Consider the following 24,536-nt stretch of genomic DNA (forward strand, 5'->3'; position numbering starts at 1 on the left):
TGTCTGTAAAACTGAAAACAATATGCAGTGAGAAGAGAGAAAGTGTTAGTGTTCAAAGTTCTGGTTCCAGTGGTATTTGAGGCTCAGTTGCTTCTTTGCCATGGTTACTGGAGACTTTTCAGTAAACACTATTTCCAGTTGAGTTAATGTTCCTTAAAAAAAAAAAAACAACAAAGGAGTCATAACTAGTTATCTGTCCTCAACGTTTACACTTCTATGCCCATGAGTCCATTAAAATCCACTTTCACATGTGAAGAAATAAGGCTCAGCAAAGTTGAATGACTTGCCCCAAATTTTATATTGAGTTATTGGTAGAATTATGCCACTCACCAGTGTATGTAATTAGGACCCAAACAGGTAATTAACAAAGTTTCACGTACAATATCTCCTTTGATTGCTATAAGAAGCCCTTGAAACAGATTGGACAAGCACTGCTAGCCCTAATTTTAGATGAGAAAACAGGTTCGGAGACAGTGGGTGACTTCTCTATTGTCAAACAATGAACAAATGATGGAGCAGGACTTGGACCCATGTCTTCTGATATAACGTGCAAAGCTCCTTCCAATCACACCGCATCGGACATCTGCACACACATACAAACCCATATAGACATACTGGTATATGCATGCAAAGATTCATTTCAATTAAAAATGAAGTTGAATTTAGCAAACAAACTGTTCTCAGGATTATTTTAAAAAATGTTTTAAGCTATTGCTGCCCACAGTATTTGTACTTTTATTTCCTGAGAAAACATTGGTTTGGGAACCACCTAACTCATGTGTAGATCAAACTGGGATAAAATATTTTCCATTATCTTGAGACTTTATGAAACATAAATAAGCTTGTACTTTGTCTCTCTTGGTTTAGATACCTAATGAAATGTGAAAAAGCAAGATGACACATAAAAGAAAAGAGAACTCAGCGATTAACTTTGAAAAAACTTCAAAATTAGATCATGTAATTAGTCCACAGTTTAGAAGACTTTGGTGGAATTAGATTTACGCAAACAAATTCCATTCACATAACTTAGGAAGACTGAATGATTGTATAGCTGAATCTCACTTAAAAAGGAGCCTTCCATAAATCTTACTCCTCATTTTCTCATATCAACTGGTTTTAACAATCAAGAAAACCCTGGAACTGGCACTAAATTGTTAGACTGAAAAATATCGACACTGAAATGGTGGCAAGATGGCTGCCACAAAGTGACATTACAGCAACTCTTTAAAAAAGGGCACAAACATTCCTTGAAGGCAAGTAGCCAAGCCTGGTAGGCTCCAAGCTTGATCTGCTCTGGGTTTCCCGTCTTTGTGCAATGCTGTACAGGGGTGAAATGAGCAAAAGACTCGGCTGGATCACTGGTTTTTAAGCTGTATTTTTATTGCTGTTTCAGGAAATCCAACATACAAAACAGTCAAAGGTGAAATTGCTGTCCTCGTAGGGGTAGGGAAGGAAATACGGAAGCCCAGGTCTCTTTGAAAGCCACTGGCCAAGACAAACTCTATGAGGCTTTCCTACTCTGAGCATTTATGCCTAAATACTGGCTGCACTTGACATATGCTTAAATATTGACTACAGTAGTATGATCAGAACTTAAACCATCACTCAAGGGGAATTTTTCCTCAGATTATGAAAATGCAGATTTAAGATTCAACTATGTAGCTAACTCGACTAACTAGTATAAACAAATCATGCAATTGAGTAAGTCAACTCATCAATCATCAAACATTAAAAAGAAAATATTTGCTCCCCCCCCCCGCCCCCCCACTGAATTGACTGGTTGTTTGTCTACATGGACAAAATAAGATGATCATTTCATTGTGCTAGTACGTCTTGGGCAGATTTCCCCCTATTTATGGACTGGCTATTTTCAGACTAGTCAGTACACGTGCACACTGTCAGAGAACGGGGAAGACAGGTCAGGGAAGTTTTGCATTTGGCATTTAGCCAGAAAAATTTTCAATTCAATTTGGATTTAGGCTCAGCTGGGAAACGTGTCAGTGTAGGGCAATGGCAGTGTCAGGGTGGAAAAACATGCCGATGTGTAACAGCAGCCACTCCCAGTGCTGCCATAGAGACAGCTGGGGGCTGGCCTGCAGTTCATACCATGTCTGAGAACAAAGTGGAAACATTCTGAAACTGGCCGGGTTTTTAATCTTTGCAAAGAGTTGCAGGAAGGTTTCAAGGATCAAATATTGGAAAATGTTGAAGAAACAAAAATCAAACCATGAGATAAGCGCTTCTGAAAAATGAGCCTGAGTGCAAAACTGTCGTTTTTAATATTTCAGTTCTGAGTTCACAAGTTATATAGATAATTTTTCTTTATTCCTGGCTGTTTTAATACAAATTCAGATTGGTTCTGGTTTGAGAAAACCATGATGTCCTGAAATGCTGTTCTCTTTGCATGAAAGTCCATAGTAAAGAAGTTACACTAGGAAAAGCAGAGGTTGGATAAAAGAGAAGGTCTCCAAGGCTCTAGGAATGGAGATGCTAAGGGTTGTCTACATTTCATGTGTATTTATTTGTCTTTTAAAAAGCAAATGAGAAATTATAAACTGTTATATATATATATATTTCAACTAATTCAAACTTCCAATTTTGTCTCCATTTCTCAAACCATGACCATTTCACTGACATTTGGCATGTTTGGTTTGTTCTCAGGAGAGGCACTGTCTTAAGAGTGTTTGCCCATAGTCTGTCCATCCCTCCTTGGACCTGAGCGTGTCTGTGACATTGGAGTAGTCTGCATGAAGTTCCTGGAAGGGACTCTCAATCTATAGACACCAAAGGAGTTTGCTGACCATGAACAAACTTTTTTTCTTAACAAATTTTATTGCTGATTTCATATTACATAATTAATTAATTTTTATCACAGAAACTATAGCTCAGCAAGAACAATACAATAATAATAAAATAAATATCTTCTTCTAAATTTCCCACATTAGAAATAATAATATTGCTATATCTTTCCCCATCTATGATTATTTATACAAAATAAGTTTCTAAAAGTGAAATTATAGCCCAAAGACACACAAACTTCTAAATCTTTTGATATATATTATCAAATTGCCTTGTAGAAATCTATCAATTTATTAGTGTATGAGAATGTCTGTTTCCTTGCTTTAGGAGTGGATTATATCATTAAGACATATTTTGAAATTTTGTAGGTAAAAAAATAATTTTCATTTCAGGGACAAACTTCTATACAGTACAAAGTTAGTCCTCACCTTTGTCAACCCTGCTAACGTATCCTTTATGTGTAGTCTTTCTGCCACTGCAAATATGTATCAGGTTCCCAGGGAACCATGTTCTAGCACATTCTAGTACATTCTTGTCTGTTCCTCTATAGGACACTGTTGCAAGGGACTGAACTTTTCCTCCCTTAGTGTATTCTGTGTTTCAAAACACTGATCTTTTTTTCCTGTCTGCTAATGTGAATCTGCTACAATAATTTCAGTCAGAATTTAACAACTGATGGCATCCTCCCTGAACATACTATACAAGTTTTTTGAAGACGTATGACTAGTAGGAATTTTAAGAAGTAAAGTGTACTGGTGAGGAATGTATTCTCAGTCAAAAGAAATCTTTTTTGAAGACGCTCAACTTTCTCCATGCAGGTCACCTTCTAGTGTGGTGTATATACTCAGCCAGCCCTACTGTTTCCTGTCGTGTGTCCAAGTGAAAGATGCTGGTCTCAGCCCAGACCTGGTGATGAGTGATGGGTGGTTCCCATACATGAGGCAGACTTACAGTGATATGATCCTACTCACAGAGCATCCAGCAGCTTGAAGTGTGGGATGCAAGTTGGGCTGGGGCAATATACATACCACCAATAGGGATAAGAGTTTTATTTATGTGTATTCATTTAATACACATAAATTGATGACAAAATTTATGTGTGTTTAATTTTTTAAAAAAAAGATTTTATTGGGGAAGGGGAACAGGACTTTTATTGGGGAACAGTGTGTACTTCTAGGCCTTTTTTTCCAAGTCAAGTTGTTGTCCTTTCAATCTTAGTTGTGGAGGGTGCCGTTCAGCTTCAAGTTGTTGTCCTTTCAGTCTTAGTTGTGGAGGGAGCAGCTCAGCTCCAGGTCCAGTTGCCGTTTTCTAGTTGCAGGGGGCACAGCCCACCATCCCTTGCAGGAGTCGGCAACGTTGTGGTTGAGAGGATGCGCTCCAACCAACTGAGCCATCCGGGAGCTCAGGGGCAGCTCAGCTCAAGGTGCCGTGTTCAATCTCAGTTCAGGGGGCGCTGCCCACCATCCCTTGTGGGACTCGAGGAGTTGAACTGGCAACCTTGTGGTTGAGAGCCCACTGGCCCATGTGGGGATCAAACCGGCAGCCTTCGGAGTTAGGAGCATGGAGCTCCAACCGCCTGAGCCACCGGGCCGGCCCTATGTGTGTTTAATTTTTTGATCAAAGCCATGCAACATTCATTTAAAAACATTTACTGAATACTCACACTGATTTCCCAAGTTGTACACAAAATATCCTTCTGAAATACCTTCCAAGCAACAAATTTCTTTTTCTGGGGGGATTTGGAACAATTTTGTGAACGTTTCACTAAATTTTTCTTTAAAACCTAGATATAGTTCCTTTAAACTTTGATCTAGCCAAGTGCCTATGCATTCAAGCAAGTAAGTAATAAATGACTGTGAAATAATGCTGAGCTAATACAATTCTCTGTCAGTGTATCAGATGAAAGACTGTCAAAAATTTCTGTGTGCATGTTTATCTTGCTTTTTAACTGATGAAACAGATTTAAAGACACTCTGTAAGCTAAGAATATTTAATGCTTAGATGATAACAATAGTTACATGAATAGACTAGAGTCAGGTATTATCTGGACTTCAAATAACTGAGAATCAAGTAACCAGGTATTTTGGGGGGTGGGGTGAAAGAGTATGCTCTGTATTTTAATCTAACATGAAAACAGCAAATAAATATTAACAATCAACAACTAATTTTCAGTTTGTCACAAAAGTGTGTAGGGAAGGCTTCCTGATGTTCAAAGAGAGGCTGGAGACTTCAGCTAGAACAGCAGTGTGGGGTCTGAGGCAGGATTTCTCAACCCTTTCTGTATCCTACGAAGATGGGTGACGAGAACCAGCCTGTTATTTCTTGAATCCAGCAAGAATCTGGAAAACCAACAAACACAATGTTAATCTCTTTGTATATTATGACCTCCAAATGAAAATCAGTATCAATGAAGGGTAATAATTTTTGATGTAGGCACACTTTTCCACCTACTATTCTGCGGCACAAATTGTACAGATTATTGCAGAGCCACCGTGTCCTTGGTGAGCAGGGCCTGGATTCCCTTGTTCACTGGGAACAGAACGGAAGGGGAGGCCAGGAAGATGATTAGAGGTTGGCAAGATGACTGTTTCTGGCGGAGTGATATTAAGGCCATTTGATATGTCTGCATTTCAGCTTCAGTGCACTAATATATTATTCTATCTGTTAAAACATCACAAAGATTACCTATAATTAAAGATGATTTACAGTCTAAGCCATAACTAGATATAATTTCATGCAAACACATTTAGGGTGAATTCACTGTACAGTGGAATTTAGCTAGCCTAATGAAAACAGTATCTACAGGGCACACGATATTTGAGCAGTACAATAAAAACCTAACAACCTTCTCACGGATTCATACCTAAATAATCTATATTGAAGGAACATGTATAAAGAAAAAGGAAATGTTGGTTAGTTCTTTGTTTTCTAATAAATGATTTATTGCCAATATTGAAACTCTGTCCTTAATTTTCTTCGTCACTGGGAAGAAGAGCCAGGCCAGCTAGTTCTCATTTTTCAATCCCCATGTTTTAGTTCACATTTGTACCGACTTGAACAACAGTTACATTTGCGACTCCAGAGAGCAAAGATGAAACTTTGTTCTTGCTTTTGTGTTGCGCTGTACCATTTATTTCTCTCCTGGCAACAGATTTTAAATCTCTCTTCCTCCCCCTCGCTCTTTTCTTCCTTTTCATGGGAACTGTTTGGTGAGTGCCGACAAAGCTCTGTGTGTGTGTTTTTTCCCTTTGCCTGGTTTCTGTGTCGGTGTGTGCAGGCATGCATTCATTAACGTAATTCCTCCACATCCAACAAGGGCGCATCATAAACCCGGGAGAAAAAGCCTCATAAATATTTAGATGTTCCTTCTACCTTCCAAACTAGACTGAAAAAGCGTATTTAGTGAGGAGTTGCTCTGGGTTAATCTGCATGTGAATCAAGAAAGGGGACAAAAGGATGAAAAGGTGATGGAAACTCGAATACAAACCCTATGGTCTCCGGGGGGTCATTCATCTCGTTCTTGTCAATACCGTGGTCTGGCGCTTTTCTGCGCATGAGCAAACAGAGCCGCTTTCCAAAGACAGCTGGCGAAGTATGTGTATCCTTTGTTCTATCTTGTAAGTTTTTAAGGAACGAAATTGCTTCACACTTTATATTTGACTGACTTCTTCATTCCCTGTGGTTCTGCTATCCATATGCGTGATGAATCTATACTTAGTGATGTGTACAAATATACAAGACAGGAAGTATGAAGGAGAATTTTTTAATGTGTCAATATGGATAAAACTGACCACTTTCACTACTTTTAAGTGTAGAATTCAGTGGCGTTAACTACATTCACCGGGTTGTGTAACCACCACCACGATCTCTCTCTGGAACTTTTTCTTCATCCTAAACAGAAGCTCTGTACATAAGAGACAATAACTTCGCACTTGCCCTTCCACAAGCAACATTCAGCAAGATTTTTAAAACCCCATTCTTGAATATTTGGAATGTTTGGGGGGTGCAGAGCAAGGGAGAATAACGGAGGGTAAAGATTAAAAAAAAAAATGAGACAAAGCTAGTCTTTTCTTCTAAGTGTGGTTACACTGAGCTAATGAATTCAAAGCCTGGAAATGAATACGGAGAAAGAAAACTTGCATGTCAAATGGCCAGTGGTTTCACCAGAATGAAAGAAATTGATAGTAAACAGTTTAGCAGTATTTTAAAATTGTCCATTTTTATAACAAATTGGTTTGAGTAAGAATTTCAAAATAAAATTCAAAGATACAAGTCTTGTAACACCTGTTATTATTCGAGACAAAACAAGTGTTCTACTTTATAGAACAGTTCCACCAAATATTGGGGGATTTATTCTATTTGACCAAAAGACTAAAGTGAAGGCTGGGAGGATAACTTGTATAACAATAAAAATTAATTTATATTGTTATTTCCAATTTTACAAGTGTCTGGCATTGCAACTATGTTGCTTTAAATGAAAAACATATCAAAGTATTATTGATCAAGTCCCATTACAAGGCAACATAATATAGAGGAAATTTTCCACTCCAAATTCATCATTACTTTAAGAAATCTTTAGTAACAAAAGTTCAGTGTGCTGAGGCCTGGAAAATGGTCCCCTTATCCCTTTAATTCTTCTGGCTGGTAGAATAATTCAAACAACATACAGTAGATTAACAGGAGAAAAATCAAAATTTTAATACATGTGCATGCACGGGGAATTCACGTAAGAATGAAAATTCCAAAGATAGTGAGGCAACATTGGGACAAAGGAGAAAGAGGGTGGGATGGGGTCTTAGATTTCAGAGGTGAGAATGGGCAATTTATATGTACTTGAGGGAGAGCGGAACACACCTGGCAAGCAAATTCTTGTTAGGCAACCCAGAACAGTGGAGGGTGGAGGGGTGAGTGGGGGGAAGAGAGGAGGGTATCTAGTAAACATGCTTGGAGTCTGCTTGACTAATGCTAGGGTGGAAATGCTTAAGGTGAGTAAGCCAAGGTTCTCTTCCTTAAGCAGGTTTTACTATCTGAATTTCCTTAAGAAAAGGGGAAAAATACCCTTCCTGAGTTTGTTGGACTTTCATTGATTTCAGTTAAAAATAATCTGCACACCAGGGTGGCACATTCTGGGGACACTCACCCCTGACACCCACAAGTGCAATTAAAAAAAATGTGGGCGGTCCTACTGCGTTTGTTTTGATGGGATCTTTGTTGTAGCACGTACAGCCGGCTCCCTCCCTCTACGTGAGTATTATCAGTTGAGACCACATGTGAGTGACTAATACCCGCCTTCTCTCAGTGGAAGTTGTGCCTCTTACTGTGACTGATTATTTAAGGAATTTTAATATTTTACGTAATGTGAAGATAGGATTATCAAGACGGCTTTCAGCCTGGGTGCTGGGGGAAGGGAGAGAGTATGTGGAGTCAGAGGCTTAAGGAAACTATGGGAAGGGGCAAAAGTGGTAAATTGGGAACTTGCTGTTCCACAGAAAGGGAAAACTAGCTCTAATTAGCATAACCCAAAAGGAGGTTCACTGACCAAGGTAACTGGGGAAAATGAACCAGACATAACAAATGCAGGAGCTCAGATGATGTCAGAAACGTGCTTCCATGTTGGAGGGGCTCTCCTCGCGTTGGCTTCTCTCTTTGGCAAGCTCTCTCCATGCGGTAACTATCACCATGGCCACTACCGTGGTTCCCCAAAAATAAGACCTAGCCAGATAATCCGCTCTAATGCGTCTTTTTGAGCTAAAATTAATATAAGACCCAGTATTATATTATGTAAGACCAGATATCATATCATATCATATATGTCATACCCAGTCTTATAGTAAAATAAGACCAGATCTTATATTAATTTTTGCTCCAACAGATGCATTAGAGCTGATTGTCCAGCTAGGTCTTATTTTCCAGGAAACAAACATGATAGATCCCTAAAATATCTTCATTCTCTAAAACCAGCAATCCCCTCAAAGAGAGAGAGAGAGAGAGAGAGAGAGAGAGAGAGAGAGAGAGAGATCGAGATCACTGTTCTGCTGGAGTTCCAGGGGGAAACTCCAATGGTTTCGATGACTGATTAGCCTGCCTTGGTCAGGTGGCACCCTGGAGGGCCCAGAGTCCTGTGTGCACTGCCTGCAGATGGTGGTGGAGGTGTCACGCCACACCTAAGTCACACTAGATTTCCCATAAAACAAGAGTGGTTTTATGGAAAGGAGGGGGAGGAAGGGGAAATGTGCTGGGTAGACAACTACAGTTCCAACAGTTCCCTAGAGGATTGATCCTTCAGTGAGCTCATGCATACGAGTTGTACCGGTAGGGCTGACTAGTACGCTAGCCAAATGCATACTAGTGTGTTTCTCAGTTAAGGAGCAGAATCATGCAGGTGAGGAGCTCTGCAGAATGGCCTTTCCCCAGGCAGTCATTTTGGGACCCACATCCTCAGCAAGTCTTCATTCTTGCTGGCCCCAATGGGACAGATGATGGTGGGGGACACTGAGAGGCTAGGCCTGGAAGGGGCACACATCACTTCAGTTCATATTCCATCAACTAGACCTCAGTCATATGGCCACACCCAACTTCAAGAGAGGTAGGAAATGGAGATTAGCTGTGTGCCCAGGAAAAAGAAGAAATACATTTTGGTGAATCACTATCAAGTTTTGCCTCATCAGTCAGCACTAGTCTGCAAATGGATTGAAGACTAAAGCACTTGTAGTGGCATAATAATAACAATTACCAAGTTCTTACTATGTGTCAGGGGCCGTTCCAAGGGCTTTGCGTATATCAGCTCACATAGGCCCCTCATCAACCTGTGAGGTGGGACAAACATCCTTGTTGGAAGATGAAGACACAGAGGCACAGCAAGATTACTTAACTTGCCCAAAGTTTCAAAACTAGAAATTGTTGGAGCCAGGATTTGATACAAGACAAGTTGACCTTGCAGGGTCGTTGGGCAGACTAAACAAGATGATGTTAGAAAGGCCTGGGTTGGGCGGGCCACATGGAAAACACACAGTGGAAGCCGGATTATTAATCTGTCCCTCACACTAAGCACAGCATCTCCGAGGAAACGTCACCTGGAAGCTGAGCTGCAGGCTGAGGGGTGGGTGTCCACAGAGATAGCGTCCAGACGGCTCTTTCCTACTGAGTCCAAAGGGCCACTGGGGAGCCTGGATCCATTCATTAAATTAGAGCAATTGCTGAACCGGCCAAGTTCATGCAAGCGCAGGACTAGCCATCAGCACCGTGTGCACAGGTTACCTTCCCGAGTAGGAACTCGCTTCTACCATGATCTGTACACCCTTCCCTGCGCTTGTCCTCAGGTGGAGTTAGTTGCTCCTTCCTCAACATTCCTGACGGGCTTAAAGCACAATTCCATTCAAAGTGGAGTACAGCATTAGGAATAGAGGCAGTGGAAATGTAATGGCTGTGTGCGAAGTCAGAGGGGTAGTAGATGGGGGGAGGGGGGTTATCGCTGTGTGAGGGATATAAATGATAAATGTTTAACTATTACATTGTTTTGTACACCTGAAACTAATAAAAAATGTTACAAAAAGACCTTCCATTGCTTTGTCATTTTTCATTTACTCGCTTCCTTTGTATCCCCAGCATCTCACATCTGTGTGACATAGAGTAGGCCAGCTAAAAGTGGTAAGTGGATGTTAAAAATGGCACATATCTATTGAGCAATGGCTATGTCCCAGGCATTTGCTAAGCGCTTCATAATCACTGCTGCATTTCATCCGTACAGTGACAGTGAAGTGGGTGTGACTAGTGTCCCCATTTTGCAGCTGAAAACACTGAGGGCTGCTGAGCTCAAGCTTCCCAACAACACAGCAGAGCCTGAACTTTCATCACTGTGTCACCTGGCCAGGCTAGCTTAACTCCCATGATGGAGACCCACACCCTGCTCTGTTCCAGAGGCGTGGAGTTGTCTTGGATTTGCACAGAAGCAACCATAAGATCAGTGAAGAATGGCCTGGAGGGCAAGTGTCCTGTGTGTCCTGCCGGGGAGGATCCCCGAGCCCTCAAGCAGGAAGTGCTCTTTTAGGGGCCACGGTGGCAAACGGAAGGTCAGAACACTTAGTCTGAAGCCAGAGGGAGAAGCCTAGGAGGAGAAAGAGAAGGATTCCTTGGTCAAGGGGTCCGAGGTTGGGTCTGGACCCCACCCTCCCATCCCCAAGAACCAGGGCAGCACACCCCAGAGAGAGAAGGTGAGAGGGGGGCCTCTAACTACAGAGAAGATTAGTAAGAATGTTGGGGAAATATTCCAAATGCTTTAACGGTCTCCATTGAAATGTAAATACCGCCAGGCTCTGGAAACCCCTGCTGGATTTTTCTGAAGTTCTTTAGCAACCTTGTAATTTTCCCAATGTTTGTAATTTTTAAAACTCTGCCTTTCAATAACTAAAACTCCTTTGTCCTTTTTCTAATTTGTGTTTGTTTTGCAGAGGGCGGGGGTGAGAGGCGGAGGAAGCCGCCTGCCCCGCAGCGGGCCCTGGGAGGAGGAGGAGAGCCGGGTGGAGAAACCGTGGGAGGGGCTGGAAAGGAGAAGTGGGCGGCCCCATGGCCGCGGCTGGCGAAGGGGAAGGGAGCTGGGGGGCTGAGGGGCCGCGGGGTGGGCCGGGCTCACACACTTCTTGGGATACTTCTAGAACTTCACTCTGAGATCCAGGAAGAATCTGTGTCACACAGAATTTTATGTCAGCATTAGGGGGGAGCCAGTGCACGCACTTGCCTCGTTATTACAACCGCAGTTTGAATTATAATACATTAGGAAGGAAAAACTACAAGCTTGGCAAATCTCCTTTGTAAGAGTCTGGGGATCCCAGACTTACCATTGCAACGGGTGAATACTGGCTCCTGAACTATTTGGTTGAAACTGCTGGGCCATGGAAGCTTCTGGTTGCTGTGCAGATGAGGCCCAGATAGAACAAACTGTGAGGTTTCATTAGCATGAAGATTTTTCTCCCCAGATCTGAGGCCGCCTTCTGACTCTTGAAGAGGGAAAATAGATAGTGAATGACAGCATTTTCTCATTTTGTGAAGTTGACCACGAACTTAATTCAATTCTAATAAAGAAATAAATGACAGGTCCTAGGACTCTAATGCCTTCTCGTATTTTCCTGTGGTTAACATTTTACAGAAACCAGGGTCTCGGCTTCAACAATGCATCACTTGCAAACAATTTCGAACAGAGCACAGAATCTGAAAGCCCTCTGGAGCCACTTGGAACCAATTTGAACTTCAGGATACATAGGAGGACTAAAGCCACGCAACACTGTGGGGTTGAGAGACAGATGAGCTCAACATTGAGCTAGCAGGCAAGAAGTGGGATTTTTGTGTTTAGGACTTGAAAAAATAAAACTGCCAGTAGGCTCACTTCCTAGCAAATCTGCCTTTTCAGAATGTTTCCATTGTGTTCTTTTCTTCTTCACGCAATTCCGATTTACTTCCTTTATAGACTGACGTCTTAATGAATGCTGTACAAAGTTGAGACTACTGAACACAGTGTCAGGGAAGGATAACTACAATGATTAATCAAGTATTTTTTTAAAAGCTATATTAAAATGCTAGCAAAGTTTCCTGTCCAGTAAGTGCAATGACAGGCATTAAGAACAAGGCTATGAGGTGTACACATCATGTGGCTATGCACACATTATAAATAAAAAATAATATCACATCACACCAGCGAGTCTTAAGACTGAAGTAACTCATGACAACTCGGAGACTCTGCAGAGAGGCTGTTGGGCTGGTAGGCAGTGACCCTTGACCAAGATGACACAGAAAATGGGAGAAGGCAGAGGCAGAGATGAGAGCTATTGAACTTGAGACTCCATGGGGGAGGGGAAACACCAAGAGGGAGGGACCAGCCTTGAGCTCAGTTTTGTGTCATTTACGTGACAGCTCAATGATATGACCAAGATTTTGCTTTGGGAAAATGTGGTGTAAAAATTGGTGATTTAAGTTTTTTTGCTGTGGTCTCTAACATTACGCTCACTTAGTGCATAATTGTTGTATACAACAATGAGCCATTTTTGTAAAATTAGATATTGAGAAGAAAATTCTTATCAAGCTCTTATAACGTCAGGGGTTCAATTATAGTTCAGACTGTATCACACTCCCAGGTATCTAGTGATAACACAAGGCCCTCTTTCTAACAAGAAAACATGATGTGACTATAAATTTTGTTCACAATTAGTCTTGTAATGGGGTATATGAATCTCTGTGAAGTCAGACTAATAATTATAAAACGGTCATGAGATTTTTTTTTTTCCCTTCAGGTACCTTAATTGTGTGTTTCAGGCCTCACTTTGAAATGATGCAGTGAAAACCACTTTGAAAACTTGAAAACCACTGAGAGAAGGTTTTGGCTCCTGGGATAAATTTTTTGAAGGCTATACGCATGCGGGCTGGGTGCCACTGACAGATGCCAGGTGATAGAAATCCCGGCTCAGAGATCTAGTCTTGCTGACAATCTACACCTTCTGGGGTTCCCTTGGAGCGATCACGTTTGCTGCAGGGACGGCCCAGGGAAACCAGAGCGGCCACTGTCTTGCCGTTGCTTCACGTGCGACCTAGTGGAACTGACCTGCTGAAGCCACTTGGTGAGAGTGCGTGCATTTGTCTCCTCCCAGCCCACTTTCGGATTTTAAATTCCTCAAACCATGACCTATTTTTCCCATAGTATGTGATTTTAAGGGGGCGCGGGGCTCACTGTTTTTGTACCAAGTGTCTGTACCAAGGAAGCGTGGTTTTGCTAAGGGCCGGTTCACTCACCTGTGCTGCTGGCTGCAGCCGCCCATGCCAGGCGCTGGAGGACACCCTTGACCTGGCACAATGCCGCCAACAGTTGCTGGGACCTCACATTTGCAACCCTGGGTCAGCCCACAACTGTCAGTGTTCAAACACAATAATGGCAATGCAGGTGTCCCAGGAGCTCCTGCAAGTCGGTTGGGGGGGCTGGTGGTGCCTGTGCACCCCGGGCCTGGACTTTCCAGAACATGCCATCTTCCAGGACCCTCTGCTAAGCTGACTGCCAGCTCGGTGTTCACAGGGCAGGAATTGGGGGGAGAACACTCTCTTCTTTTCCACACTTGCCCATGGCTGCAGAGCTGTTCCTACTGTCAGGCAGCTGACAACTGGGTCTAGAAGAGCCAGGAGGCCCTGGGCCAGTGGCAGATCTACTGTTGCTGCGCTGACAACGCAGCCAGCGTGATCAGGCCTCCTCTTCATCAGGTTTTGCCCTTTTACTTCCTAGTGTCAGCAGTCCTGGGAACAGGAAATGGTTTGAGCAATAGGAAGTGGCAGGAAACTGATGACTAACTACTTTTGACCTCTGTGGATACATTTTCAATGTAAATAGAGATAGTTACACGCATTCCAAAACACATGTGCATTGATAAATGCGAGCTATATCCAGGCCTTACTCGTTTTAGTTTTTAAAATAATACCGTTCCTGAAAGCTTGCTGTGTGCCAGGGACTTTGGAGGCACTTGTGTTCCTGCACTCACACAGTCCTGACGTGTCCCCAGGACTCATTAGGACAAGAGAAAGGCAGGCGTAGGCAGTGACAAGGCCGGGCTGAGATGCTAGCCCAGGCCTTGGGGCCAGTGATCTGGACCCCTGGGCTCAGCTGCCTCCTCCCAGGACCAGCAAACTCTTCAGGACTTTGTTTCAGTGCTTGCGGAAAGACAATTTAGCTACATCATCTGTGAGAAAAGCATTTCTGGCTTGGCAGGTGGTTACGTAGTGGGGCCGAGGTGTTATTACTTCATATTTTCACAGTGCAGAAGGAAGTTCTTACCAGACACCAGCTGTCTGACTCTGGATGTGAAAGGCCGCCTTCTCTCACTGGGCTCGCTGCTCAGCTGCCCTGACACTGAGCTAGCCGGCTGCTGCTGTCCCCACTTAGTGCTCCCTCTGGAATGACAGGGCCTGCTTGGGGCTGTTTGATTAAGTGAAAGTGTGCCGTCATGAAATCAGGCACCCGACCAGCTGAAATGTTGAAACCTGGTCAGCTGAGGGAAAGGAGAAAGTTGAGTCTGGCTATGGGTCCCTAGAGGCCCAGGAACCTGGCACAGAGAATCCCAGGCAGCCTGACGAGAGCTGGTAGTGAAGGGGGCGTTGAATTGTCTCTGGCATGTCGGCTGATGGGACAGTTTATAGGCCTGTCTTTGAACTCTCTGAACCCACGTCCTTTTTCTCTTTCCTCACTTCACAATTTAACACTTTAGTGTTTTTGATTGCAAAAACCTCCTCTCATTCTTTCTGCACCTTTAGTAGCTTTACCTGGACTGAGAAAAGATCCTAGCTCCAGGAGAGCCCCACCCCCGTCTGTCACAGCTCAGGCTGCCATTTCCCACTCCTACCTAATCCCAGGCTCCCACTTTAAATACAGGAAACCCATTTTAGAACTTTGAAACAAAACGTGTTACTCATTTCACTGTGCCACATTGTATCTCCATTAAAAAAAATGATGCTTACTACCAGTGAACATTGAGAAAAATCCAGTGTAATTAATGCCAGTTAATCAAGTTGATGGCCCTTGAAGATCTATAAAATGTAACTGTAACATTCTTACAGATGGGCTTGGACAGAATAATTAGGAAATAGTAAATGCCGGCATCATCAGTATTACTTAGAGTTCAGCAAAGTAACGTGAATGGCTGTTAGGACTGGGGAGAGAGTAGAACTTTGGTGTGAAATATAAAGTTTACCATAGGAGGATGATTACCCATTTTCCAGCTCTGGTAACAACCTGTCTATTCAAACATTATTTGGTGGAAAGTAAAAAGCAAAACTGGAGACTTCGGTATTTCATTGTAACTGGGTAAACATGATTTGTATAGATCTGTTTTCTAAACTTGGACATATGTCTAAAGAACCTATACATATTTTAGACCAAAAAAATTTATCCATTTTAGTTGCAATTAGTAAAAACTAGTAAACTCAGGTTTAATGGACATGACGATATCAAATAACTTTCTAAATACATAAATAGCTGACTCAAATAGAGGTAATGTTTAAAATAGTTGGTATGTCAGGAGCACACATGACCGAGGGGCTGCCAGCCTGGGTGGGGGCATGGTGCCAGGCATTATGCCGTGGTTGCTGGGGGGGATTTCAGGGGTGTTCTGGGGGAAGGGCTGGCCAGTATGCTAAGAGCTATGCCCTGAGTGGTGTGGAAATAGTTCAAAAATTTTAAATTGAGAAAGCTGGACTGGCTGAATCTCTCTGCTGTGAATAATTGCTTTTAATCTTACATCTGAACATGTAATAAAGTTAAAGTGATTCTGATAAAATACCATCGCTATATAAGCCCCTTTAATATTAAAACAAGAGGTGTTCATTATCAGACCTGTTATAGATTCAGGGGACTCTGGGTGCTCTGGCCCCATCGCCCCAAAAAGTATGTTTATTGTGGAGTGAGACGTAATCTGGCACTCAAAAATACTTCTCAGGAATCATTAAATCCCGTTGCAAAAACTGCTCCCACAACAACAGACAAAGAGGACCCTCCCTCCCGTTCTGTTTTCCTATGTCACAAAGGCAAGGATTTTCAGATGCTACTATTTACTCAGGTCAGCATTCTGGGCTATGAGCAGCTTACACAGCTGCTTGCCCTTCCCAGAGCCCAAGTATGTCTATGTATTTCTTTCTTTTTTCCATTTGTTCATTCAGACAAGTAATTACTGAAAGGAGACTACTTGTAAAGCATTTTAAAAATCAGAGCAGAAAGGAAGGAAGAGGCATGGATTACCCTCCAAGAATTTTTATGCTCTCCTAGTAGGAAGTTTCTCCACTAGGAGCTGTTAGACCCAATTTTTTAGTGCTCTACTTTTTATTAAATTGTAATAATTTCCTTAAGATTTAGTTTAATCCTTTGGAAATTATAAAAATGTAAGATTTTCGGTCAAATGTGTTGTCCAAGGGAAACAAAAACCCAGAAATTATTTTTTATTTCAATGCAGAGTGCAAATTGGACCCCTAAGATTTTAAAATACATTTCTTATTGCCATTACACAGCCACCCATATGTACACAGGGCTATCCTTGACACAGAAATTAAATTACAAAAAAGTCAACTTGCTGATATGGATGAGAACATCTTATTAAGAATCACAGAACTTGAAAAGACTTCCAAGATCACTTAGGTCAGATCTCAGAGAGACCGAGTTATTTACTCAGGGCTACACAGTTCATTAGGATAGAACTAACAGGCCTTTTTATACCCAACACAGCAATCTTTTCCCTATATGACACCAGCATTTCTTAAAGAGCTTAATGTTTGAAAATATTCAACATGACCATTGGTTACAATATTGGGGGGGTGGGGAAGACTCAAAAGTAACAGTATTTTAGTCATTAAAAGACATAGACCTTGGGGTACATAAACTAAACTTACAGAAAGGCCGGCATCATGCCATAAATCACTCGGGACTTGGAAGATCTGGTTTGAATCTGGTCCCCAGCATTTACTAGCTGTGGCACAAGAGTCACATCACTCCGTTAGCTCTGAGCCTTGGCTTCTTAACTATAAATGGGGATAATGATTAACTGAGAGCTGCTATGTACTCAACGAGGTAATAACTAAAGTGCCTGACAGTTCATAGGGACTCTGTAAATGTCAGTACTCGTTTTGCCTCTGTACCCCACTGGAACTCTGTTTAGAAAGTATGAATATGTAGAAATTATTGGGAAAATGTAATGTTAAGGTATAAGTTAAATTTTAGTAAAGGATAATGGCATTTGATTAAATGTGTAGGACATAAGCACGCACTTCCTTCGGTCTTACAATGTTTAGTTACATTAGTTATTTAAAATGAATGCACAGATTATGAAACAAACAGTGTATCTTTAATATGTTAACAAAATCGAATCAGATTCATCCTGAAGGAACCAGATCCTTAAGGAAAAACAACAACAAATCAACCTAATCCAGGGGGAACACTATGGAAATTGTTTTGCAATCATAAAACTGTGAATCGGTCTGAAAGTTCATCAAAACAAAATGCATTTTTTAATTCTCTCATAATCCTATAATTAACAGACAATTATTTTTTAGTTAAAGTTTCTGTTTAAACATGGAATGAAGATTGGATTACATGGCACAAGGGCCTGCCTCTTGGCTCAGAATATTTTTACCTCTGAAGTTTCATTTAGGGTCAAATGAGTAGAAACCTGACACGGTCAGTTAACATTTAACTGCTCTGCAGTGGTTTAAGCTAAATGTTAGTATTACATCTGCAGCCATCATGTTAGTGGTTTAAAAAGGCAGCACAATTAGCATTAGAATGGCTGTGAAGAACAGTGCCTTTTATTTTATGAATGCTGTGTTTGCACAATCAGATATAAATGTGCCTCACTGACTGGAATCCATGGTACTATTTTATTAATTTCCTTGTATTAAAAAAGAAACTTCCTAAGTCTCTTCTCTACGAATACTTTAGCTTGAAATTCAGGGCCAACCAAAATCTGGCATCTACTACTCTTGATGGAAAACTCATGCCCTAAAGCCTCAGACTGTCCCACTTTCCAAGTTTTTGTCAGTGCCCTCCCTGAGCACTTTTATGGTTCTCCCAGCCTGAGATCAAACCCACCTCTGGGGCAGTTCTGCTTAGGCTTCCAGGCCTGGAATGGCAGTGCTCATTTCCATTCCTACAGCATTTTGTCTTTCTCATTTACTTTTTTTTCATGGATGGTGTAGGTGCTTGAGCACTGCAGTATACACCTGAAGCTGAAGCTGAATAATAATACCATTTACTTTTATTAGTTAACTTGTCATATGTGTATGATATTAACCCTCAGCTTAGCTCCTAAGTGCCCCGGGGTTCATGACAGGTATTCAAATATTTATTGATTAAGATAGTCACACTTAAAATGTGTCATTTTCAACCTTTGAAATGATACGCCATCTCACAATTTAAAAGGAGACTCAAAAAATCTATTAAGACAATAAACAAAGATTGACTTTACAAAGATACTGGGAATGTCCCATTTCCTCTTAGGAAAATTTAAGGATTAAGATTTTTAGAAAGAACATTTGGGACAAAAAGCCATCAAAGACTGATTCTTAAATCCAAGGAATATTTGCATTCCTGCAAGAACTCCATGGTGATGAAGGAAAAAAAGTGTGGAATACTATAATTCTCTATTTTAAATGTCAAGAATAGCAATAAGCAAATAGAAAATCAAATTTAGAACAGAAAATATTATTCCCACTCATGGTTAATTGCTGATGTTCGATATGGAACCATTTTAGTGTCAACATATTAGGTGACACAATTTTTCACAACGAAAAAAACCCATTATAAGGATCTTTCCAACTGGAAGCTTACCCACACATATATTCTGAGTACGTTGTAACTTGTGAATATCGTATTACGATATTTTTGTAATAATGCAATTGAAGAGTCCACATTAATTTTTATTTTTAAGCATCTTGAAGGCAAGTGATTTTTGTATTCTCACTGCACTTATGTTGGGTAGTGACTGGTGTACTATAGACCTCAAATGCTGGAAGCAAGTGTGACAGAGAAAAGGGCGGGAACTGTGGATAGTGCCCTTGTGTGCAATGAGGCACCTGGCTCTTCACGCCCGTCTCAAATATCTGCTGTACTGATTACAAGAAATAATGTAGATAAGGGTTTTGCATAGTTCCTGGAACATAGCAAGTACTTAATACCTTTTTTGAACATATTTTTAAAGAGTGCAAACATATACCACATGCTGTTCTAGGTGTTGGGAATTCCAAATAGAACAAAATTGAGTCCTTGCCCTTGGGGAGCTTACCGTGTAGGGGTCGGTGACAGACAAACTTACCCATAGACAGAATGTGTCAGGTGGAAATAAATGCTATTTAAAGAATTAAAAGGGGAGTAAGCAGACAGTAGTGTGTGTGCGCGCGCGCCCCGTGGTAAGGGAAGCCGTCTCCCATCAAGAACTGAGAAAGGGTGGGAGTCAGGCTTGCAGGTGTGTGGGGAAAACTGCAAGGAGAGGAAACACCCAGTGTGCAGCCCAACAAACTCAGGAAGAGGATTTTACTTCCCCTATTTCTTAAAGAGATCCAGATAGAAAAACCTACTACAGGAAGGAATAATCACCTTGAGCATTTTCACCCTAGAATTAGTCAGGAATACTCCAAGCATGTTTACTAGCCACCCACTGTGTCTATGGCTTTGCCTGTTTAAGGATGGGGGAGGGGAGGGAATTTTAGGGGAAGAGGGGTGGACATAAGGTCAGCGAGGCAGAGGGGTCAGAGCACATGGACTCTTGGTAAGCAGGCCTTGGTAAGGACTTTGGGTTTTTCATTGGAGAGGGGAAACCATCAAAGAACTGTGAGCAGAGAGGTGAAGTGACCCATGTGAATTTGAAAAAGTAACACATAGTAACTGCTATTGCCAAACGCGGTAACATAAGGGATTTACTACTGAAGCGATGCCTGTCTTGGTTCTTTAACTCTGATCTGGTTCACCTCCTATAAGTACGTGGTGAAGCCATATGATATTCCAGTTTCTATGGGTCAAAAATGGTCAAACACTGTCAAAAGGTTCAATGTGACTTATTGGGGTGCAAAGAACATGGGCTTTGACTAAAAAATAAGTGGATTTGAATCCCAGACCTAGGACTCATGAGCCACAGTCCTGCATCAGTTACTTAACCTCCTTTTCCTTGGTTTCCCCTTATATAAAATGGGGATAACAGCGTAACCTAAGCCACAAGGTTGAAGTGGAGATTAAATGATATACATGTAAAGCACTTAGCACAGGACCTAGGAGTTTAATATGGAGGTGAACCAATTAAGAAGGGGGACTGACTCTTTTACACTAGCAGATCAAATAAATAATTTACTACCCAAACCCTTTCAAACCACTTATCATTTTGCTAGGTATTGAAGAAGCACACCTTACTTCAGTTTTAAAAGAGACAACAGCTTTTTTATCAAATCACTATTTCTTGCATTTTTATAACTCATCTTTAAATAATTAGTATGTGAATATTCTATGGCGCTATTAACTGCCATGGCTGTCAGATAACTTATTTGCGAGTTAAGCGTTTTTAACTTTGTCCACCAAGGCAATTGCATTTCCTCTATCAAAGTAGCTTAATTTTAAAAACGAACTCACTGTGTTTGTCTTCAAATGAACAGGCCAGAAGTTACTTGCCAAAGAGAATTTATTTGAAATTTACTTAGTAGCTTCAGTGCAACTCAATCTTAAAAGTTTCTAAGAATTTGCTTGAAGCAAAATTTTACCCCCCTCCCCCCACTTAAGTTCACAGTTAAAACATAGTACACAGGATTATCAGAAAATTTCAGGTACAGGTAACTCTCACAATGGTCAGTCTGACACCAAATAGTTGTATCTAAATTATTAATTGACCGTCACAAAATGCAGATTTAGTGACTGATAACAATGCAGAAACCATAGAGAACTATATTGTTGTAGTTCAGAAAATTCTTTCCTAAACTAACCTAAATATTTGAAATCCATCATACTGCAGGGAAAAGCCTCTTGACCACTGCATGGTAATTTTTGCAAGTTTGCAAATAGAATGTTGACTTTTGCTTTTCAAACTGGGTATTTCCTTTCTTTACTGTGGCTGCATTTTATTACTGGATACCGCTGCCATCACGAAGCAGAGCATTGCAAACGCCATTCTCGATGCTCCGAGTTGCCAGCGCCGCGGAGCCCATTGCTAACCGTGGCCGCTCTCGGAATAACGGAATGCGGCAACAAAGCACACCATGTCCCCACAGACGCGCCCGCCGCTCGGACAGGTCACTGCACCGGCAGCAGTGACGCCGTCGGGGCAACGAGGGACGCCTACGCTGCACCGGCCGCTCCTCAGACTCCGTCCGCCGCGCGGCTCTCAAAACCGGAGAAGACCGCGGGGACACCAGGAGTCGTCGTGCGGTCCTCTCAACCACGCAGCGGCAGTCGGAGCCCACCGCGAACAAGTCCCGCGGAGGCGGACCCGGAGCCGCACAAACGTTATAGCCGGGGCCTGGGAGCAAAGACCTCCTCGGCTTCCCGTCCCCGTCCCGGCCGTTCGGGGTCCGACGGGCCCCGCATTCCGCGCTGTGGTCCCCACACCAGGGCCCGCAGACCCGGGCCCGCACACCCCTCCCCCTTACCCCTGGGGGCGCGCCCCCTCCCCGGCCCCGCCCCACGTAGGCGCGCGGCAGGCCCCTCCCATCCTCCCCTTCGCTCACGGAGTCGGGCGGGGGCGGGGCGACCCTCGGAAGGGGCGTGGCCGCAGGCCTCGACACGCGCACGCGCCCTTGCACCTTACGGCTACGTGTCGGGACACGTGACGCCCACCCCGAAAGTCCCCCGTGAAGCAACAGGACGTTAAAAAAAATTAAAAAATAAAAGAAATTTGGGGGGTTGAGCGAGGTGGAAGAGAACAGGAATGAGAGCTTTTTAGAAAACTATAGTAACGGGAGGAGAGGATGAGGTCGGGCAGCGGCGAGCGCAGCCCTGGCGCGTCCTGCCGGGAATCCCTCTCACCTAACGCCACAGCCCGCCAGCGCCCGCCAGACGAGCCGGCCGGGCGACAGGGAGCGCGAGGCGGCGCGGCACTCGCCCCCGCCCCAGTCGAAAGCACCGCCACCCGGCGCCCTCCTCAGCACGTCGGTCCCTCCGCCCTACACCGGCCCCTCCCGCCGCTCTCATCGCCCGCGGCGGCGACCCCGGCCCGGCGCCCAGGCCGGCTCGCAGTGCGCCGCCTCCCTCACGTCGCCCACCCCGCGGGGGGGACGCGGCGCGGCGGCGGCCCCTGGGCCGGGGGCTGCGTGCGGCAGCGGGAGGAGGAGCGTGCCGGCCGCCCCGCTAACGGCCGCCCTGCGCGGCCCCGCCCGCCGCCCGCCGCCCGCCCCCGGCCCTCCCTGCGCCGCCGCCCCTCCCCCCGCCGCCGCCGCCGCCGCCGCTGGCAGCGCCGACTGAACTGAGGCGAACTCCGCGGCCAAGTGAGTGAGGAGGAGGAGGCGGCAAAGAGGAGGAGGAAGAGGAGGAGCGGAGTCAGAGCGCGGCTGCAGCGGCAACGGTAGAGGCGGCCGCGGCGGGGACCAGCCCGGAGAGACCCCGAGCCCGCGGCACAGGCGGCGGCTGAGCGGGCGCGACCAGCAGAGCGAGCGGCGGCGGCCCGGCTCTTCCTCGTCCGGCCCCGAGCGGCCCGCGGAGACCCGCCTCCCGCCCGCCGGCCTCGTGAGGGACGCGCCGAGCCGGCGGCCGAGAAGCGGCGGCGGGCCGGGAGCGCGTCGGGCCGCGGCGGAAAGTGCCTGCGGGGGCGGGGAGAGCGCGGCGAGCGCGCGGTCCGGCCGCCCCGGCGCCCGGCGCGGGAGCGAAGCGGAGCGGGACGCCGAGTCCCGAGCGGCCGGCGGCCGGGGCTCCCCGCCCCTCCCTCCTCTCCGGCGGCGGCGGGCGGAGTGAGCTGCGGAGCCTGGAATATGGTCGGGGAAATGGAAACGAAGGAGAAGCCGAAGCCCACCCCAGATTACCTGATGCAGCTGATGAACGACAAGAAGCTCATGAGCAGCCTGCCCAACTTCTGCGGGATCTTCAACCACCTCGAGCGGCTGCTGGACGAAGGTGAGTCGCCTCCCGGCCCCTCGCGGCCCGCGCCCGGGCGGCGGCCCCTCTTCCCGGGACCCGACGCGCTCCCGCCAGCGTGTGGGGAGGGCGGGAAGGTCGTGGCCAGGGGGGACCGTGAGGCCCGGGCGGGGCGCACGGAGGCGGCGCCGAGGCCCGGCTCGCGGGGCGCGGCGGGCGGGCGGGGGTCGGCGGCGCGGGCGGGACCCACCGGCGGGACGCCCCCCAGACCCCGGGCCCCGCGCCGCCCGAGGGCTGCGCTGAGGAGGCTGCTCGGCGAGCCTCCCGCGCCCCCGGCTTCCAGCCGCGCCTGGGAGCACCGCGACGGCCCGGAGCTCCGCGGGCCTCCCGGGGAGGAGCCCGGCCCCGCGCCCCGCGGGCGCCTGAAGGACACCGGCCTCGGGGCCGCTCGGGGTGGGGGTCTCCTAACACGGAGATTCCAGTGGGGCTTTTGCTGATTTGGAGTTTGTGTAGCTTGTAAATACTCGGGGGGAGCCGCGTGGGGCTCGTTAACTTAAAGGAATTCCATAGGAGACCGAAAGTAATGCTGATTTAGCCGAAGGCGAGGACAAAATGACAGCGGAAAGCACTTTTTGTCCTTTTGTTTGGGGAAGCGAGAGAACTGTTCGGGAGTTTAACTTCACTGGGGCGGGGGGGGGGGGTGTTGAATACGAAATACCGCGAGGACAAACGCTGAACGGAATCCCGAGTTTCAAAGAACTTCGGCGGAGAGCTTTTCCCGAGGACGCCGCTGCCTTGGTTTGTAGGACAGGAAATCAGAGGGCGAAAATAAAAATTAGTGAAAGTTTGCAAAAAAAAAAAAAAAAAAGCTTTATCCGTGTAGGGCCGCGGGGAGTGAAGAATGACAAGATCAATTTTGGCCGACTCGAGAATTTCTTTACAAGTTCTTGCAGCACTGACCTGGAGTATTAATCTCTATCTAGTAGCTGTGAATTTTTTGGACTACTAGAGAAAAAAAATATGACCAACAAAAACGTCTATTTTGAAAGTCGAGTACCAAAGAGTTTCTTTTTATGTCTAGAAGCATCACCGAAGGACTGTTTAAAGAAAACTGAAAACTTTTATAGTGATGAACAATGGATTTTAGATTTTTCACAAGAATTTCGAGATTTTTACAGTATAGAAC

At 44.7% G+C, this 24,536-nt stretch overlaps 1 protein-coding gene and 2 long non-coding RNA genes across 13 annotated transcripts in view; 2 read left to right on the forward strand and 1 right to left on the reverse strand.

The window, feature by feature from the left end:
- Nucleotides 1–2,706: 2,706 nt before the first annotated feature.
- LOC109457145 (uncharacterized) lies at nt 2,707–23,437 on the reverse strand. Of its 2 annotated transcripts, XR_012496817.1 has the most exons (5): nt 23,299–23,437; nt 11,634–11,792; nt 9,873–10,903; nt 6,287–6,507; nt 5,335–5,460 (listed from the first exon to the last, which is right to left on the reverse strand). It is a non-coding gene; the product is annotated as an uncharacterized LOC109457145 (long non-coding RNA). The 2 variants fall into 2 exon arrangements; XR_012496816.1 differs by lacking the exons at nt 5,335–5,460; nt 6,287–6,507 and adding an exon at nt 2,707–5,138.
- On the forward strand, nt 10,882–16,100 carry LOC141571734 (uncharacterized). The gene is made up of 3 exons (XR_012496818.1): nt 10,882–11,009; nt 11,942–12,119; nt 13,080–16,100. It is a non-coding gene; the product is annotated as an uncharacterized LOC141571734 (long non-coding RNA).
- Nucleotides 22,883–24,536, forward strand: part of QKI (QKI, KH domain containing RNA binding) — a 151,026-nt gene continuing 149,372 nt past the window's right edge. For 6 of the 10 annotated variants that reach the window (XR_012496815.1, XM_074333797.1, XM_074333795.1 and 3 more), the window contains exon 1: nt 23,115–23,389. Coding sequence is in view for 9 of the 10 variants with exons in the window: in XM_074333797.1 (XP_074189898.1) it covers nt 23,248–23,389 (142 nt within the window). In the remaining variant the exon portion in view is untranslated. Of the gene's footprint in view, nt 23,390–24,536 lie in introns of all 10 variants that reach the window. The other 4 variants (XM_074333801.1, XM_074333802.1, XM_074333800.1 and 1 more) reach the window with 1 other exon arrangement.

Source organism: Rhinolophus sinicus, linkage group LG05, assembly GCF_036562045.2.
Source record: "Rhinolophus sinicus isolate RSC01 linkage group LG05, ASM3656204v1, whole genome shotgun sequence".
Classification (NCBI taxonomy): Eukaryota; Metazoa; Chordata; class Mammalia; order Chiroptera; family Rhinolophidae; genus Rhinolophus; species Rhinolophus sinicus.